Raw genomic sequence first — 19,546 nt, 5'->3', positions numbered from 1 at the left:
GACGTATAGAACGAACCCATGGCCACTGCAGCTGTTGCAGATCGAGCCTCTGTCGGTTGCGTTAGTGGAGACGACCAAAAAGAAAAGCTTGTTACGCTGGCGGAAAAACCAACCGTGGTGCATTCCCTGCGCAGCTGCGGCAGGTCTTCACTGTCTGTCCACCGAGGCATGAGTTGTGATCGGGGTCAAGGGGGTGGATTGAGCCTGCCGAGTGAGACATCGTTTCGCTGGCCAACAGGAACAAGATACAACGAGCTCGATATCAGAGGATGAGCAGTTGAAAAGTAAATGAGGATTGCCCACGGCTTAAAACACGTGCGAAGCTGATGTGGCCAACTGAGACAATCGGTACAATGTTGTTTCAGATCCCGAAGTTGGATTTTCTCACTGAGGGGAAGCTTGATTTATCTGTCTTCCGTTAGGCATGGAACAATTCAAAACCAACTGGAAAAGAGATGCGAGAGGAAAAGCAAATTACCAGTCTGCAGTCAAGCCAGGCTGCTCCCTGCCCGGTGCGAATGGCAACCTCTCTGTAGATGGAAATCGTAAGACCTACTCGGCCATAGATTGTGCGACCAGCTTGCGAGTCAAGGGATCTCGTATCGGCAGCACCGAATCAACTTCCAGTAATTGCCTCCGAAGTAAATTGCCAGCGTGAGCCTTCGGTCACATCTAGCGATATTTTTTTCGGAGGGCCGCTCCAATGACATGAACGGTCAGTGCGGCCTGGTTCAAGGATCAAAAGCTTCCGCATACTCAGTCCCCAGAGACTAGCCTGGGGGGGGCTAGAGATGCCTACTAGACACGCGAGTATGCTTTTTTCCCGGTGATTCACGAAGACGACGGCCGAATGAGAGCCTTGTAGATGCCTTGGACCCGTAGGGCCGGACCCAGTACATGATCGTTGCGGCGGCCATTGATAACCGGCCTAGCTGCCTACATGTGAGGCTTGCTCGTGCGTGAGAGAGAATGCTGATCGTTTCGTCTATCTTGGTATGGTATGGAGGGGGAGGGAGGGGGACGGATCGAACCGACAAAGAGAAGCAAAAGAAAATAGGAGAAGTGATAAAGCGTGCATAGTGCGGTTAAATCAGAAAGAGGAAAAAGAAAACATGGGGTGGTGGGCTTTGGTGGGTGTGATAGAGACCAAATAGGACAAATAGCCGGGAATAAGACAAGAAGCATGGCAGCCACGGAGAGTTGTGCTACCTCGCTGGCTCAGAATAAGGAGTGAGATTGGAAGATTTCAGATAAACAGATAAACAGATGAATAGATAATAAGAAAAAGATTAAAGAGGGCTTCACAGTGAACTTGGAGACGGATAGGTGCAGCCCGTCTGACTGGGCCGCCATCTCATCAGCAACAACCATCGGAGTTCAAGATGACACAAAAAAGCGGTTCTAGAGGGATTCTAGCCGAAGTAGCAGTGACACCGGATTACTAACCTCTGAGAACCCCGAGTGAACTCAAGGCGGCTTTTCTCTCCTCTTGGAATGGGTCCGAGGGTGTCGTATGCATGGAGCCTGCATATTCGCTAAAAGGCAGGCCAATCATTGCAGACCACTTCGATCGGCCTCCGGGTAGACTGGACACTCAAGGTCAAATCCCGTTACATGTGAGAGCTACAGATTCTACCCTTCAATGCGAAAGCTTGCTGCTTGCTGCTTGCTGCCTTAGATACTTGGTGGATATCCACACAAGTGATCGAACAACGGATGCGGCGTTAACGAGGCGGCCATCACTCCTGCATCCCGATAGCATTCTCCATTCACGAGAAGAAAGAATCACAATGGAGCTACCCACCCATAAAAATCATGACACAGTGGACTTCATTGAACAAGAAACAGCAGCAGCCCCACAGTAGAGTTTGAGCCGCAGAGAGTTTGGCCAAGGCAATAGTTCTCTAATATAGCCGGGGTACTCAATCCGTGGCCATAGCGGTTGAGAGAAATGGAACGGCGTAGGGTAGTGTGGCCATCAGATGATCTGATAGTACTATACCTGGTAGGTTGCGACACGGTTGTATCTCATGTCGGGAGGTTAATTCCATGGGCCTGCAAGTATCCGGTCGCATAATGAGGCCCGGAGAATCAATCGCGAAATAACCGCTGCAATCGCTGCTCTACTCACTAGTCAGTGCCGTAGGCACTTTTTCTTTTACCCTCAGGGAGAACCAATCCTCCATTTTTCCCCCAGACCTCGACCAATGGCGTTTCAAGTCAGCCAGCCTGGAGAGATTGCGTGTCTGCGATTTGGTCACATGTTCTGTTGCATCCTTGGTCATAATATGAAACAGGACCATGTTGAGAAAAGAACGGTATGACGCAGCAAGTGACGAGCTTGGCAGATCCATGTTGTCTTAGGTCAACCTGTTCTTTCGAAGAAAGAAATCGATGAGGACGCTGGAACAGCAAGTGGCTTGGAGAGCGCATGAGCCAAGGACGCGCAAAAGGAGCGCCAAAGCGCCGTAGAAATAGTCACATCGGGACGATAAACTGACAGCGGTTGTCATCGATCCAGCGCCGCCCATGTGGGGGCCATAAGCTCAATGCTACGTGGATTTTCCATTCGAAGGAGAATTGACTGTTCTCTCGCACATTTGTCCACAGGGAAGAATTGTGGCTTGCATACTAGACAGCGATCGTGGATGGTAATAGGCCCGTCTAGTAGGGAAGAAATGGTCAGCGGGATGCAAGTACCCGACAGGAATCACGCGCTGGCCTTGGATCTGGCTTGAACCAGGGGATCGTTCATCATAGCCATTGTTAACTAGGCTGACTCAAGGCAAGACAGTCAGTTGTAATATTTGGATGACTCTTCATTAGAAAGAAGCGAAAGTAGAGCAGGGAAGTGAAGCAGAATCCAGCTAGCCTCGCAAGTGCTGCGGGAGTTAATGGGTGTTAATGGTGTTGCTGGGCCGAGGGTCGCACAAAGCGAGATTCAGCCGCTCCAGTCGGAGGAAGAAACAAATGCACGATCAGCTGACTTGGAACCCAACCTTGAAGTGTGTTCACAAGCCAGACGCTAAACTACCACCCATGTCTGCAATTCTGTGGGAAGGTGAGATCGAGGTCAAATAAGGGCAGCAGTGCGAGAACAAGGCAACTTGATGATCGCTCAGGGATAGGAGTGAGGCACGTTTCAGCCATAATCTACATACATGTCTATCCAATTGGGATCGAGGGAGAAAGCCAGATCTTAGGCAAGAGGGCTGGCAATCAGCTCCCGCAGAGGAATCACCTCTTGGGGCTCGAGCTGAAGCTTCTGGTCTGCATGATGGGGAAATTAGTTGACTTGACCTCAAGATGGGTGGTCACACATAATAGCCATCCATCATGACAGAAGAAGACTGCTTGAATTATCTGCCGAAGCACTAGTTACATTCGGCTCAGGGTAAATAGGTAGTTATGACTGTAACCTGGCGTTAAAACAGTTGAAAAGCAAAGCAAAGAACAAAAGTGAATATGGTCCCGAGCAACAAGAAGTTCTGCCGAAAACAAGCTAGGATGACCGGAGAATCCAGTCTCAAGTCGAAAATGCCGACAACGCCACACACTATAATTCGTAAGCGTAAGGAAATCATCAATCCATTTCATGTTACCAAAATAAAAGCACCAAGTCCTCCGCAGCAAACCCCAGGAGCTAGCTCATTCCTGAAAGTAGTCGGGAGGAAGCGAGGCCAACGTGACAATAGTACCGAGAGCACCTATCGCAACCCCTAGGGCAGCAGTAGCAGCATGGCTGGCGAAGCTCCGTGCCGCTGACTTCTTTGCTCGTTTGAGTGGTCGTTCGGAGCTGGTAGGAACATTGGGAGTTTGACTGGCGGGTGTAGACTCATTTGCAGGGACCAGGTCTGGAAGACAACGCGGAATAATATCTTGCTTGTCCGATAGCTTCTTTGGCTGAGCCTCAGATGAGCCTGCCTCGTTGTGGACACAATCAAAGGCCTGGATCTCTTGCGAGTGATTGGCCATGGGTTCTTCAATAGCCTCTGCCTTCCTTTTCAATGGCCTAATTTCTTGTACGGTGGCACCAGGATCTTGCGGAGGAATGGTACCCTGCGATGGCGGCAACTGTGGTGTTTTCGGCTGCTCTGAGACCACGGCAGTTTTCTGGATATCTTGTTCACTCGACTCAACGTCCTTGCTTACTGGAAATCCTGCGGCTGGGTTCGCGACAGCAGGCTCGGTGGTTTCGCAAATAGTTGCAGTACTATGTGCCGCAGTCAGCTCATTGGCAAAGGGGCCATCAGAATAGGTCACCCTTGGGAGAGCTGGGATGGGAAGTGGATAAACACTCCCAGGATGCCAATCGATAGGAGACGCCAAAGGATTCTGCTGGAGCCCAACGAGGGAATTATGGAGAAATCCGTTCTGGGTCTGTTGACACAACAGGGGTAACGGCAGCATATTCGATGGCTGTGGCGCTTGGATAGGAAATATCTCGCTTGGTTTTACATTGTGCGAAATTGATTCTGAGGAGTTGTGCTCAATGACAGGCAAGTCGGATGGGATTGCCTTAGGTAAAGAGGGTGACACCTCGTTTGCCTTGTCGTCATCGAAGCGAGGCTCGGCAACACCAGAAGTCCGTCGATGAGCTGCTCCCTCGAAGTCGAAGGAAGGATCGGACGCTATCAGGTCACGAATACCGAGGACCTGAGAAGCCTTCATAGTCTTATAGTCGTCAAAGACGCATGGGTCTTCTTCCATGTCAGAGTCCAAAGAGCACTGCGAGTGTATCTCCTCTTCATCACCGTAGGAAACATCCTTCTCCTCCTCCTCCTCCTCCCAGTCCGAAATCCCTTCAGGAGAGGATTCCAGGGAGGACTCAAGCCCAGTTTCTTCCACAAAGACATCCAGATGAGTGACTCCCTCACTAGGCTCCTCATCGAGGGTATTTATCGCCGCTGGTGGGGTCATCCGCGGAGTTACCAAAGGCTGTTCAGCCGGATCACAGTCGAGGTTGATGGGACTGTCTCGGGATCCGTGGTGAGCAGCACACTCACTATTATCAAGCATGTTGACAGATGAATAGAGGGCAACGTTCGGTGAATCCTTTTTCAAAGGTGAGGTAAAGGGTGATGAGACCTCCACAACCGACTGATCATCAAAGTCAGAGCGGAATACAGAGTCATCGTCATCAGAGCTTGCAGCCGGACATACCACCGGAGCATTATCAGTCTCGATGTCATTGTCATCGTCATCATCAGGTACACAGAACGTATTCGTAGGTGTAGGCTTATGAAGCCAGTCAAGTTCACAACGTACTTGAACCGGTGGGAACGTATCTAGATGCCGACGATGAGTCAGTTGCGCCAAATGAAAGTTCTCAAAGCAAGTTGTTGAGCCGTGCGAGGTCACTCACCTTTACCACGAATCACTTCTGTGCCAAATGTGATAAGATCCCCTTGACTGAGCGGGTGTTCCTCCTGGCTGGCGAGTTTCTTTCCGTTCACGAAGGTACCGTGCATTGATCCACCATCTCGAAGATGGGCAAGCTAGTTGAAGGATCATTAGCCAAGGCTGCCCGGGTGCTGAGACGGTTGCTCGAGAGACGCGTACCTTCTTATCCAAACGTACTATCAGTTGAGCATGGTTTCTTGACATGACTCGCGAATCGAATAGCCCATTATCCTTGCAGGGAACGAGGTTCTTGGACTCCCGCTTTGACGCTCGGCCGATACAAACATCGGTAGTATCAGGTGTAAACTTGAGAGATCGGCAGGGGAACTCATCGATCGGAGTCAGCGGACGAAGGTTAACAACAGCTAGTGATATTGATAAGTCAGCCAGTGATTTTCGGGGGTGTTTTGAAACTCGTTGAGATCCTCGAGCTCTTTTGAAGTGTTCGGGAACTCGCTGAGATTCTGGAGCTTCAGAGGCTTTCAGGAACTCGTTGAAACCCTGCGAGAGCTCGGCGAGGTTCTGGAAGGTGGATTTGACTAATATGCCGGGGAAGGAGTAAGCCAGTCCAGGTGAACACATACCTTCTGAGACGAGCATGATGTCAGTTTTCTAGAGCCGATCGCTCCAAGCGCTATCGATCATTCAGCCTAGATAGTTGTAGTACTCAGTGGCTGTGTTGAGATCGGTTTGAGAGAGAGGATGATGATGATGATGATGATGATGATGATGAAACAAAGATGAGGAGTTGGAAGACGGGACGGAGACTCGAACAGGCTGAAGAGGGGCAGGCCACCACCTACCCGATGTAATCAGCCCGAGCACAGTCAACAGGCGGTCGCCGTCCAGGAAAGAACTGACAACTGAATGATCGGACCGAAAGAATCAAATAAAACACCAAGCTTCAAGGGAAGTGCAGGGGGTGCAACTTGGTGGGAATCCAGAATACGCGGTTCTTGCTGATAACTACCTAGGTATGTAGTTCGATTGATGATAGGGAGGGGGGGAGGGGGGAGGGGGGAGAGCGAGGAATGGAAAGGAAAGAGGAGCCCAGACAGCTGATACACGACCAACAATGAAAGATCAAAGCAGTCCGGTATTTGACGGATCGGAATTCCAGTACCAGCAGTTTACTGAGTAGAAACACACACAAGCGGTGGACCAGCACAGCAATGAAGTACTGTATTGAACGACGACGACGACGACGACAGCGATAATGGATACTGACGGGAGAGATGGAGAGAGGGGCGATCACTGATAGGCGGATAAGTGGGGGCTTCCCGTCAGGTGGACGAAAGAACAGTCGAGTCACAGCGCGGAATCAGTGAGGGAGACCAATTAAGTCATCAATTTGTGAGCTGGAGGAAATTCCGGGGCTTATCCGGGAGTCGGGACCACCTCCCGTCGTTCCCTTCATCCCTTACAACACCAACTGGCACGGACTAGACTATATACTACTTACCTTTTGAGGGTGCCACGCACCTCCGAAACAGCTGTGTATACCACCAGAACTCTCACAGAGCGCGTTCCTTATCCAATTATACATCAACGGCCCATAAGAAACTTATACGATTTTGAGTAGGTGCTAACTCCTTATATAAGAATATATTACTAATTATTCTTTAGTTATAGTTAACTTACAAGTAAGCAAAGTCTCTCACGGCACCCACACAAGCACGCGAGCAAGCGAGGCCTCACGCAGCACCTCTGTTCAAAGTGCTTGAAAAGGTGTAAATACAGGCCCTACTGGGCCCGGTAAGGGCGCTTCAAGTTTACAAGACCTTGGACTAAGGAGGCACCCGCAGGTCAGGCCCTCGTATGTAAAATCCAGCAGTGCGTGGCCTCCTCTACAGACTATCTTGCAGACCAATTATCCCTTCGATCCGTCACAAATTACAACGATAAGAAGAATACATATCAAGTAAACATCCTGCTTCCTTTTCTTCATCATCATCATCTTCTTTCTGCTACTGCTCCTGCCTCTTTCACAGTACTATAATACATTGTCGTACACTTCTCATCCGCCTCCCTTATGACAGTCGTCCAGCCGCAGTATCGACACGCAGTCATACCAGGTATACCCCACTCCAGAACGTTTCAAAGCACGGCATCTTCTAGGCCATTCTTTCTTGACAAAAGAGCCCGGTCCGCAACCAGACATTCATAGGGAATAGGAAACCCGCCTCGATACGAGGAACATCCTTTAATGACACACAATTGCAGAAGTAGTAAGGAAAAGCAGCACCAAACAAAAGAGATCCATACACAGTATATCAGTGGGGAGAAAGATTAACACAGGTCGTAGAATAAATACACACAGTGGATGAGTGGTCCAGGCGCCCTAAAAACACCCTCAAAAAACCAGGGTAGAAGATGACACAACCAGGCACGGATATTGCCTACAACACTCGGTGGATCGGAAAGAGATGATAACGACGGTGGTGGAAGGTGGAGGAGGACGATTAAGTCGAGATCATATCATAGGTCGGGTTTACAGACCGGGAGCGCCGAAGCCACCTCCGGCACTCATGCCTTGCAAACGGGCAGCAAGTTGGGGGTACTTCTCTTGCACCTCCAGCTGCGTGCGAGTGGCCTCAGCGTAGGAAATGGCGTTGATGATCTCAGCCTCCGTACGAGCGAGTTCGGCAGCGCGCTCGAAGTACTTGAGGGCTTGGGAGACCTTGCCCTGCTGCAAAAGCAGCTGAGCCATGGTACCCACAGCAATGTCGCACTCGGGATCAACTGTCATGGAATTAGTATTGAGTGGGCGCAGGGTATCATGGTCTACCGTGAAACTTACTAATCAGGGCCTTCTGGCAGAGGTTCTCGGCCTCCTGGAAGTCATGCTTCCACTGGAACAGCGCAAGGGCCTTGTTAATGAGGGGCAGGACATTGATGCCCATGGGCTTGCTCTGCTTCTCCATCTCGACAGCCTTGTCGAACTTCTCGATGGCCTCTTGGAAGTTCTGCTGGTCAAGGAGAAGTTCACCGTAGTAGTTGTAGACATCGGGAACATCCTCGAAGTTCTTCACGGATCTGCGGAAGGTGGCCATGGCGGAAGCGACAGATCCCATCTTATACTGAGTGACACCAAGCTGGATGTGCGAGTAGATGAAGGTACGGTCGAGATCGATGGACTTCTGGTAATCCTTAGCGGCCTCGGCGAACTCTCCAAGGATGAAGTGGAGCTGAGCGCGGTGGTAGTAGATATCAGGGTCGTCCTTGTTGTGGGTAATGGCAAGTTCGAAGTCATCGGCGGCAGCATCCTTGTTTCCTGCATAACGTTATTAGACGTGCAAGGAGAGACAGCATTAGTTGTAATCACGTACCGAGTTCCAGGTGCAAGCTGGCACGCTTGATGTAGCTCTGTACCAGAGAGGGCTGCAGCTCAACGCTCTTGTTGAGATCCAACAGCGCAGCCTGGGCATTGCCAACCAGGTAGGTGAAAGTAGCTCTCATGTTGAGGGCCAAGGCTTCGAAGTCGCCGAGATCACCAACCTCGAGGGCCTTCTCAAACGATGTAGCGGCCTCCTCGTAGCCATCCCCAGTCTTCTTGGCCATCGCAATCAGACCCTTGCGCAGAAGGCCCTTACCAGACTCTTCGCTCAGGTCGGCGGACTCGTCGAGACCTTCCGGAAGAGGCCTGGGGCGGAAGCTCTGAAGGTAGTTGGACACGAAAGTGGGGCTAGGCAGTTTCTTGCCCTTGGCCTCGAGGATATCCTTGCCCTTCTTCTCAGCGACCTTCTTCAGGAGTCTCTCGAGGGCGACGCGGCTGATCTCGTTGGCGAAACCGTCGATAATGCAGCTGGCGGTGAAGTCGAGAAGAGCCTCGCTGTACTGCTCGAGGTGCTCATAAGCGATGGCGCGGCGGTTCAGGGCCTTGACGTATTCGCTGTCCATGGCGAGAGCGGCGCTGGTGTCCTCGACGACCTTCTCCCACTCGGACAAAACGTTGTAGCAGGCAGCACGGTTGGAGTAGAAGACAGGGTCGGGCTTGCAGATGATGGCCTTGCCGTACAGTTCGATGGCCCGGTTGTAGTCCTTGGAGCCATAGGCCTTGTTTCCAGCAGCCTTCAGCTTGGCAGCGTAGGCCTTTCTTGTCTGCAAATTTGAGGGGGATACAATTAGCAAGAGTATTCAACCTCCATCTAGCACAAAGGATGATCGCGCACCTCCTCAGACAACTGCTCAACAGTAGTCTCGTCAACTTCAGGGATCTCATCGGAAGGCTCCTCTGCCTTCTTTGCGGCTGGCTCTAGTGGATCATCATTAGCCCGTCCTTCGAAGGTCGACCGAGATCGGAGGATGTATATAGACTGGACATACCTTCCTGGACAGAGGCAGCCTTGGCCTTCTTTTCCTCCTCGGCCTTCTTCTTCTCCTTCCGTCTCTGGTTCTTGCTCTTCTTCTTTTCTGTGGGGGCGGCAGTGGTGGTAGGGCGACCGGAATCGGAGAGGTAGTAGACGACACCCGCGCTAGTTACGACCACGGCGACACCGGCGATGGTGTAGACCAGAGCCTTGTTCTCCGACACCCATTTTGAGATGCGATCCCATACCGATGCTGAGGAAGAGGCGGGGAGGGAAGTGGTGTCGAGAACCACGTTCTTCGTTGGCTGGGGCAATGGTGATGCGCTCGACATGATGACCCGGCAGAGGAACCCGTTATCTTAGTCTGGTCTCTTTTTATCTATAATTCTGGGAAGGCGAAGTTAGCGCTGGAGACAGCGGTCAGATAAGAGTCAGTAGCGAGAGAGACGGACAGTCCTGGGTGCAGGGCAAGAGCTCGTCGGCAGGATGACTGCTTTGCTTCGTTGGGGAGGGGGGTGGAGATGGAAAAGAGCGAGGAGAGAGAGAGAGAGATGATGCCGTTTGAAAAGTTATGCGTTGCGATGTTCCGGCGACGCAGCGGGCTTCCCGAGCTCCTATGGGCCAATCACGCTCGCGGCAAGGGGATGCTCCGTCAGCTCCTGGTTCGCTCCACCACCGCATCTTCGTCATTCTCTTGTTCCTTGATCCAGCGCAATTTGCTACGTGGAGAGTTCCTGGTCTCGTCAGACACTGATTGTTCTATCTGTACTGAACATATTTACTCAGAGCAACACTGAACCTCCGTTCTTAGCCAAAGCTACTAATAGTGCAGGATCTGGCGGAAGTGGTAGACCACGCGATCGATCAGGTCACTCCAGGGATGCAGTCAATGGCTTCCGCCTCGCAGGAAGAGGACTTTCAAATCATATCGTCTCTGCGCTATGATCCTGGGCTTCGAGATTTGAGCACCAAGAACGCCGCGAACACCAATTTTCACCCTTCCAGCACGCCATACTACCTGCTTCCCTACCACCAGGCACGGCTTCGTAATGCAGCAGAATGCTTCGGTTGGGAAGAGGCTCTGTCATTTCTACGCAAAGATCTCACCCACTTCTCTCAGTACCTTGATGATCACATCTTGGACAAGACGAAACCTTGGCGCATCCGGATTGTCATTGATCGCACCGGAGCTTGCACTGTCGAGATCAACCCGACAGCATCGATTGACCCATTGAATATGCTTATTCCCAATCGAGATCATACACAATCAAGCCTGTGGAATGTTTATGTGGATACAGGGTGTATAACTCCATCCTCGTTCACGAGGCACAAGACTACCGCCCGCGATTTCTACAATGCTGCACGGGTCAGAGCGGGGATCATGTCCCCATTAGACCAGGCGGAGGTGCTGCTTGTAAACCCCGAGGGTCAAGTTATGGAAGGGAGCATCACCACACCCTACTTCCGGCGCAGGCAACCTACAAGTAAGGGCGAGAGCCTAGAAAGTGATACGGAGCCAGACTGGGTCACGCCTCCCCTCTCGAGTGGTGGTAATGCAGGCACAACGAGGCAATATGCGTTGGGTGAAGGATTCTGTGCCGAGCAGATCATTGAAGCTGCTGACTTAATCGATGGCGAAGAGTGTTGGCTCAGTAACGGTGTCCGGGGCTTCATCCGTGGTAGAATTGTCTTGAACAGACCCGGTGATGGCCAATGCTAGAATCACACAATCGTCAAGATTATCTCCGTATGAGCAGAATGTTTGCAGAGGTGAGACTCAAGTGCTCTGTCCAAGAAACTGCAAACATTACCGTTTCCATTCTCCGCTAGAGTGCAGCCATCCTAGTTATTCCTTCGAGAGGTCAGTACCTTGGGTCAAGGGAGGCATCATATACAGTTGAAAAGAGGAAGTAAATGGGTCACAGCGCCAGCGGCTTTCAGTACAGCGTAGCCTCCCAGGAGGTATAGGGGGTATATACATTTGGATCAAACGAGGTACTACCTAGGAGTATTGATGCAGCCCATGCATCCAATAAGGAGTTGGCAATTGACGTCAGCCGCTGCACCAGTCGTATGAGGATGATAAACGTGTCTCCCAATCAACACCTGGCATCTGATGGTGTAGAACATTGATGCAGCTTAAGACGCCGAGGGTGTAAGTCTCGCCATTCTCATAGGCAAATCGCACGGTCGCAATATGCCAGCACCGGGCGTGTGATTGGTCGAGCAGGTGGGAGAATCAGATGATGCAACGATTGGCGATGCGCAAGCAAATGAGTCGGCATCCCCGCATTCTCAAAAAGGCTTAGCCGAGAAGCTGACAGAAATTCTTCCCAGTCCCGGAGGTTCGGGCAGTTTTGTCCGGCCACTGAAAGGTGATTGAGCAGAACGGAGAGCTGATCATCCCCAAAACCTTACTGACTGTGTTTGAACTTAACAAGCAGTCTCGCCCACAACCACAACGCCACCCCAAGCCCAACTCCCAACTAATTCACAATCCCATATATCCATCCCATTCATCAGTCGATCTTATCATATCATCTCTCAGATCCAATCCACGATCCATTTGTCCGTCTATTCATCCCCCAATCAATTCGTCTGTATGCATCAGCAGCTGCAAGAATGAAATTCTTCGAGAATGTCTCTACATACGACTACTCCTTCCCAGCCGTGTCGCTGGCTTACTTCCTCCGCTATCCTAACCCGTACTCTCGCCATGTTCTAACCACTGATGTCATTGACCGTTATGTCGACCCGGACACGAAACGCCTCCACACCATTCGCCTGCACCTCAAGAAGTCTAAAGTTCCGTCGGGGATTCTGAAGTTGCTGCCAAAGGGAATGGGCGGCTCGGACAGTTCTGGACAGAGCTACATCCTCGAAACGACCATCGTTGACGTCAATGAAGGCTGGATGAGGACTGAGTCGCGCAACATGGAGTGGACTGGGATCCTGAGTGTGGTGGAAAAGCAATTCTACCAACGCCAGCCGCTCGAGGGGGCTCTCGACCGACTTCAAGGGCTTCACCTCGACGGCAAGTTAAGCGAGCAGACGACAGTCAAGACAACGGTCACGTTCCACTCTCGATTCGGGCAAGGAAAGTTACTAGGCCGGAGGAAGGCAGAAACCGGTGACCAAGTGGTCGAGGTCGAGGATGAGGCTCCCAAGAGAGGCTTCTTCACGTCACTATCCACGGCAGGCATCCAGCGCACGATTGAGCTGGTCGGTTTGAATCGTACCCGGGACGCTATCCTTAAGAGTAAACAAGGCATGAATGTCGTCCTGGAACGTCTGCGCAGCGGTGGTATTGTCGGTGTCCTTGAGGGCATGCGCCAGGACCGAGAAGCCATTGTCGGGCCGGAGGGTCCGTGGAAGCGCGTTTGGCTCAGGGGTAACGGGGATGATGATGAACATTGACGTCGAAGCGTTTGAGTGTTGGTCAAAACAACTCGCTTCCAAGAAACATATTTTCGACATTGCAGCGTGGAGCTATGGCGTTTGGGTTTCTGTTTCTATTTTCGTACTGATATCACCTGGACACTCTCCCACATGATTATTCTTTCCTCGCTTTTGATTGACTACCACTGCTGTTGATCACCATCTCACATCCTCACACCAGCATATTTGAGCACATTTTTTTTGGCAGGGAAAAGAACACGGAAAGCACATGGAAAAAGTGCTGTGTATACTAGGAAACAATTACTGTCTATTACACCAGAGACACTCTGTACAATATTGATAAACTGGAGTCATTCTTCACTATCACCTTCATTGAGAAGTTCCATTTAACCTGACCTGCTACTCAATCCAGCCTGTGTCACTGAGCTGAGCCCTGATGTATACAAAGTATAGACTGTCTGCCTTACCGTCAAGTCAATCAGCCTCAATTTGCCCTCATACCCCCCTTACATCTGCCTCACACCTCCCTCATACCCACTTCACACTCCTCTCACCCCACTCAACCCCATGCAGAACATCAACCCCAGAAACAGCAGCCCAATTCCCAATCGGAGTCCGGAGTATAGCAACGCACAGCAGACCACAAAGCAGAACCACTTGTGTAACACCCACCCACCCTATTCATTTCAGTTTGATCAACAGTAGTACAGTACACCCACTCAAACTCGAACCCCATCACGCACCCTCAGTATAAACCCCCCCCCCCCCCCCCCCTCCCCATCAACTTCACAAGACCAACCTAAACCCGCCCACCAAAACCCAAGCCCACACCACCTAAAACGCAAAGCCCAAATGACCCCAACAATCGACAATCTAACCGGCAGCTGGACCCTAGCAAGTACTCCCACATATTCCCTCTGCCCATCCTCCCCCTCCTTAACCAGACATCAACCCACAAAAACTAACCACCCACCTCCCCCGAACCCTCCCCGGAGAGCACGGGGGAAAGGACCGAATTACCAGGACAAATCCCTCTCCAGCGATTTGGACCCAATCCTCAAACTCGTACGCATTGCCCCCAATCCCACCCAGCCACAGCAGAGGCCACAGGCTCCAAACTACAGTTTTAGAGGACCGAAACTGAACCCTCACCCTACCGCGACAAAAGCAAGGCATCCCCTGGCTCCTCCGCAAAACTATCCTCTTCACCCCGCTCACCATCCAAATCACCCACCACACCGTTACCACAAACAACGCAAGCGGTCGCACAACAATGCACCTCACCGCCCGCCAAACCAGCATCAAGGCCGCCAACCCGCCACCGGATATCCGGCACTTCGATTGGGAGGTTTACGAGCAGGAGAATTTGCTGTTTGGGGGGATTGTGTGTCGGAATCGGTATATTAGGGGGGACATCTTGGTACCTGCCCTGACGGAGGTAGGGGGAAGTGCTGGTGGTGGTAGTGGGGATGGGGTGGTCAGGCCTGCGGTGGAGGTGCAGAGTCTGCTGGAAGATGATCTGGGTCAGGCGGTTGTGAGGAGGTTCTTGAGGGGGGAGGTGGAGGTTGATGGATGCACGCTGTCTGAGGGGTTCCTTGTGGAGGAGCCTGTGGTTGGGGGGCTGTTTGGGGAGGAAGGTCAGGGTGATGGGGAGGGGATCTGGGGGCATGTTTTTGATAGGAAGAAGGATGGAGGGTGGTGTTCTGAGCAGGTATGTTTGATTGATGTTCCGCTCCCTTTACTCTGGGGATACTGCTCTGTGTTGGGGAAGAAGATGGGTCGCAAGGCTGTTGGCTAATGGTTGTGGAGTGTAGGTTTGGGGATTTGAGATGATACATGGGGAGAGGTTGTATACCCGGCGGGCTGTGGTGACTAACAGTACTGGGGGGTACGGGCTGGCGCAGTTGGTTTATAGGTTGGTTGAGAGCTGAGTGCTTTGCGTAGAAAGCACATAAGCTCAGATCTTATGGGTTGGGTGGTGGTAGGTGAGGTTGTAATGGCGGCTGGTTCTGGCTGCACTGACTGTACACGCTGCTGGCGTCTGGGAGGTCTTGTCTTGATCTTGAGATGTAAGAAGTGTATGCAAGGCGAAGTTATTGACTCTCATCCTCTTCTAAGCTTAGATGCTTCATTGGATGAGTCCTAGACCGTGATGATTTACTTTCAACAATGGTCTTGCACGTTACTGGTTTGAGCTTGATTTGTGACATACGCTGAGCGCCTGCCTTTGTAGTAAAGTTGATATGATTTACTGTTCACTTGATAAGAGCAAAGATGCCATCTAGTGCCTGCAGGCATCCAAGGTACCCTTGCCGAGGTCTTGATGTTGAACATATCGCTACACACCTTGCAATCAGTTCGCTATACGGTAGTTACCACGTTCTCTCTAGCCAAGGGATGCCGAATCAATAAAGCATCAGCTGCACACCCCGAAACACATAGTCAAACCATCAAATCATCTACTTGGTAGACGGTGTAAGCAACCGTCTTATTTCACAATGGATCCAGCACAACTCTCACGGCTGGGCCGAGACATGAGATTTCTACCTGTACCCGTCGCGACCGATAATCTCGAAGAGACATTGAAGAAGTTACAAGACCTCACCGAAGTGGCCACGCAGGGCAACAGTCTAGCACTCTTCACCGGGCTGGAGCTTGTCGCGCTACCCACGCGAGATCCGGAGAAGCTGGCCAAGGAACAGATGTCGCCTAAGGAGGTCCTCCTCTATGAGGCATGGAAGGCAAGGAAGCCAAATCCTAACGTCGAAGAAAGCCTGCTCCTGAGCTTTGACTGGACCGCGAATGTGGCTCCGGTCCCTCAAGGCGCGCATAGTCTGAAGAAGCTCACCAAGCGGGCGGCGGCCATGGATGTGATCTTCGATCATCATGACGCTACGCCGGAGAACGCTGCATGGCTGACCTCGCGTATGCCGCAAACACTGCCTCTGGTGAAGGCGGTCGCCAAGGTCTCCAATTGCAAGCAAAGCCTCGAGCAGCAGAGGCAGGCGCACTTTCGCGGGCTGACCGACATGGAGGCCGCGGAGGTTGAGACCATCCGCAAGATTGTGGCCGTGGCAGAGGTCAACACAAACCGCGAGCTGGAAAGGATGCGCCGATTGGCTCGGTCGATCAGAGAGTCTGCGTCGATCATCAAGTCCCGCGCAGAGGCTCTGCAGGAATCTCGAGACCCTGTCTCAGCTTTACATGGGGAGGACTGAATGGGGTCCGTTTCCAGAGATCATGATGAATCATGAAATTGGAGGAGGGTAGCAGACGCGGGTGGTCGGGAGCCTGGAGAGTCTTGATAAGGGCTTGATAAGGCGAAAGGGGAAGACATCGATAGAGGAGAGTGGATGGACACGTCAAATCGAGGCTTGTACTCCGGAAGTACTCCGTAGCTATTATCAAATGAATGGCAAAACTCGGTGCAATCCATGATACATATTGTGCAGTACCTACAGCACGATACACATCCAATGCCCTCGAATCAATGTTTTGAGCCAATGACGCAAGGTTCAAAACCACTTATACAGAGCCAACCAACCCCCAAGCCTCGCGTTGTTCGGATTGAGGCAGCTGTGGACATCATCGGATATTAATCTGGGTCTAATCTGCCTGAATCCGCATAGCCAAGATCCGAAATAGGGAAAGAACCAGAAAGGACCCTGTCGGTCAACAACTTCCAGGCTACGAGAATCTCCTTTCCTTCCAATCAATCCAGTATTCCCTTTCCATTCCTTCTGACTTCCGGTATTTCCAGCTTTGCTCCATTTTCGACCGCTAGGCAGCAACCCGGCATTCTTTGTGTAGCCGAGCACCTCCTTGGGAACTGACGCACTGGACAACAGGTGATCCAAGGCATGACTTCATACCTCATACGGGAGGTCTCAGCCAGGAGATGAGTGACCTTTTTTGTCTTCTCTTGACAGCACTTTAGCGACTTGCGGATCGAAATGTTGAGGAAACGTGGTACTGGTATAATTTGGACCCCTTGCCCCTGACCACTTCATCCAGATTATCACCATCTTCCAATCAGTACAGTATCGCCAGGGAAAAGAGACGGTCTCTACGGGTTACATTGGTTGACAGTGCACACAAAGTGTAGAGGGCAGCTATACGCGTGGGTTTTGGAAAACTGCTTATTGACCAACAACCGACTCAGCTAGACGTCATATCGCAGCATCGCTCTTCCAGTCCTCAAACGGCGAGTCCAGCACTGACTTTTGCGCTTGAAAAGAATTTCTCGTATTCGGTTCCGTAGGTTGCCGTTGCACGCCGACGGGGACCACTCGTTATCATCATCAGTGGTAAAATGAACGAGGCACTAAGAAAGCGGCGGGATTTCCTTCACCCACTTCTGCCAAGCTTTCAGGGTTTTGAGGTAGGCCTACTCTCGAACTCATCGCCTGTCTCCTCAGGACCACACCACTGTTCCAGGGGACAGCAGCCCTTCGTCGTACAAGCGAATTGAGCATGACTGGTAGCCTTTACAGACAGCGCTGTAAAGATTCGGTTCTCCTGGATGCGGACAAACGACCCTGCAGAAGGGCCAACAGCATCAGTTGTGAGAATCACAGGTGGCAACAACAAGCTAGAAGGTTTAGCCTGGAATGTCATATTGTGACCATTTCCACACTAGCGAGAGGAGCGCCAGGCCGCTAGCAGCACCAGCAGTGGTGCGTTGGGCCTGTTTCCCGGGCCACATCTACTGTGTACTGTACCATACTGTCCCCAACACACTGGACGGGAACATTCGCATTGAAGAGCTCCATAGCGCAAAGCGGATCAATCCTCCGCTGGCTCTTATTCTGGTGACATATTGCAAGACCATGAGCCCGTGAAAGCCTGACTTGATATCTGCTGACTAGATACAAGGCATTCCATTCGACTTACACAATCCGGACCCAGCAAGCAGCACCAGTGTACATCAAATCTGCTGCGAGATATCGTATACGTATTAAGGTTTAAGAGAGCGAAAGACACATTTCAACCCCAGCACGCTGCTTGACAGCTGGAACTAATGCTAAATCACCAGACGCGGACTTTGATCAGGTAATAGAAACCTCGAATGAACACCCTGTACTGGAGATGAGAACAACACAGGACCCACGCGATGCTGGCTCGCTTCCGAGTGAACCGTCACTGTCTCTTGACAGGCCCGAACCAACTCTCATTTGATTGCGTACCGAAGTGCATGACTCTCGATGATTTACATTACGGTCCGAACAAATGTAAATCACTGTGATGACATAATAGTCGAAAACTGACCCAATAATGGGAACGATCCCGACCGTCTATCGCTGAGCTGCTATGGTTCAAAACGCCAACAGAGACATGTTCAGAAGTCACCTACACAAAATTTCAGTCCTCTGTTTTGTGTAGAATGAAGCTGAGATTAATTCTGCAGCCAGATGTGCTCACGGAATAGCCTCGGGGTACTTGCCTGCGGAATAATAACTTGTCTCATAGTAATATTTCCGGGAGACCCTGGATGCGTTTAGTGAGGGTCTGCAGCCACGAACTAACTAGTCAAGTTCCAAGGCTCTGACCACGGAGGTCGAAGCCCAGCGGATGGCCGAGCTTTGGTCTTGGCCAGCAAGTGCATACAGTTTACTTCAACTGGATGACAACATAGCATTAAGTCAGAAGTTAGTGTCGCTGCTCACCGAGACAGTGAGTGGTACGAAGTTAGGGTAGAGTGGAATCAAATACCACCAGCTCGGGTCTGACTCTGATCATTGGCAAAGATTGTCGGAGACTGAAGGGCAGACAGACAGGACTTGGTGGTACCGAGCGTTAGGACGGAGTTGATGAGACTTTCGCACTAGTTTCCACACCTGAGATTAAACACTGACAATTTGATCAACTTGATCAATTTGATGATCTAAACAGGTGGGCGGCCGCTACGGCAGGGTACTGGACCCAAAACAGTAAGGCACAATTGGTCCTGCGTGACAAGAATAGACTAGACCACACTAAGCCTGGAGACCGTGAGACCCTGAAACCGAAAAATGATCGTTGTATCATCATCATCAAGCCCGGCAAAATCACGGGCATTCCACAACGCTTTGGGTATTAGGCCAGTTCCGGATGCAGGCAATCCTACCTTTCCTGTTGCGGAGCTGCTGGTGATTTTCAGGGTTACACTCTTCCCCTCTTAGATCATACTGAGTTCAAAGATAGCTTTTCAAGGCTTTGATCATTTTTGATCATCATTTATTTGAATAGGTATTGTCAGGTAAGCATAACCAAAGGGGAGAGCGAGAGAGGAGGGGATAATCCGAGATGTTATAATCCGTACGAAGTACAGTGCCGAACCCCCGAAAAATAAAATAGAAAAAGAAACAAAAATAAAAGTTTGACTAGCTCGGAGCTCCTGTTGCAGCGGTGGCTGGACGATAAGGCAACTCATTGGCCCCTGAAGACAGGTTGAG

At 51.2% G+C, this 19,546-nt stretch overlaps 6 protein-coding genes across 6 annotated transcripts; 4 read left to right on the top strand and 2 right to left on the bottom strand.

The window, feature by feature from the left end:
* Positions 1-3,648: 3,648 nt before the first annotated feature.
* On the bottom strand, positions 3,649-6,003 carry BO86DRAFT_379345 (FHA domain protein; the record flags this gene model as incomplete). Its single annotated transcript, XM_025670673.1, has 4 exons — positions 3,649-5,288; positions 5,366-5,498; positions 5,563-5,942; positions 5,988-6,003. The coding sequence occupies 4 exons, from the start codon at positions 6,001-6,003 to the stop codon at positions 3,649-3,651; spliced, it is 2,169 nt and encodes a 722-aa protein (XP_025527710.1).
* A 1,704-nt stretch (positions 6,004-7,707) lies between these two features.
* Positions 7,708-10,351, bottom strand: tom70 (putative mitochondrial outer membrane translocase receptor (TOM70)). The gene is made up of 6 exons (XM_025677816.1): positions 10,166-10,351; positions 9,730-10,100; positions 9,576-9,658; positions 8,733-9,504; positions 8,204-8,677; positions 7,708-8,145 (listed from the first exon to the last, which is right to left on the bottom strand). Exons 2-6 carry the CDS (start codon positions 10,043-10,045, stop codon positions 7,895-7,897), a joined length of 1,896 nt encoding a protein of 631 aa, XP_025527709.1. The 5' UTR covers positions 10,046-10,100; positions 10,166-10,351; the 3' UTR covers positions 7,708-7,894.
* Positions 10,352-10,418: 67 nt separating this feature from the next.
* Positions 10,419-11,659, top strand: BO86DRAFT_389306 (aminodeoxychorismate lyase). The gene has a single exon (XM_025672098.1). It carries the CDS (start codon positions 10,603-10,605, stop codon positions 11,431-11,433), a length of 831 nt encoding a protein of 276 aa, XP_025527708.1. The 5' UTR covers positions 10,419-10,602; the 3' UTR covers positions 11,434-11,659.
* A 391-nt stretch (positions 11,660-12,050) lies between these two features.
* BO86DRAFT_389305 (MSF1 domain protein) lies at positions 12,051-13,388 on the top strand. Its single transcript, XM_025672097.1, has one exon. The coding sequence runs from the start codon at positions 12,336-12,338 to the stop codon at positions 13,128-13,130; it is 795 nt and encodes a 264-aa protein (XP_025527707.1). The 5' UTR covers positions 12,051-12,335; the 3' UTR covers positions 13,131-13,388.
* Positions 13,389-13,964: 576 nt separating this feature from the next.
* Positions 13,965-15,364, top strand: BO86DRAFT_456300 (uncharacterized protein; the record flags this gene model as incomplete). Its single annotated transcript, XM_025677155.1, has 3 exons — positions 13,965-14,177; positions 14,281-14,823; positions 14,927-15,364. 3 exons carry the CDS (start codon positions 13,965-13,967, stop codon positions 15,041-15,043), a joined length of 873 nt encoding a protein of 290 aa, XP_025527706.1. The 3' UTR covers positions 15,044-15,364.
* BO86DRAFT_389303 (uncharacterized protein) lies at positions 15,365-16,663 on the top strand. The gene has a single exon (XM_025672096.1). The coding sequence runs from the start codon at positions 15,611-15,613 to the stop codon at positions 16,328-16,330; it is 720 nt and encodes a 239-aa protein (XP_025527705.1). The 5' UTR covers positions 15,365-15,610; the 3' UTR covers positions 16,331-16,663.
* The last annotated feature ends 2,883 nt before the right edge of the window (positions 16,664-19,546 follow it).

This window comes from Aspergillus japonicus, assembly GCF_003184785.1.
Source record: "Aspergillus japonicus CBS 114.51 unplaced genomic scaffold BO86scaffold_24, whole genome shotgun sequence".
Taxonomy (NCBI): Eukaryota; Fungi; Ascomycota; class Eurotiomycetes; order Eurotiales; family Aspergillaceae; genus Aspergillus; species Aspergillus japonicus.
The sequence above is the reverse complement of the archived record's forward strand: the minus strand, read 5'-3'. Positions and strand labels throughout refer to the sequence as shown.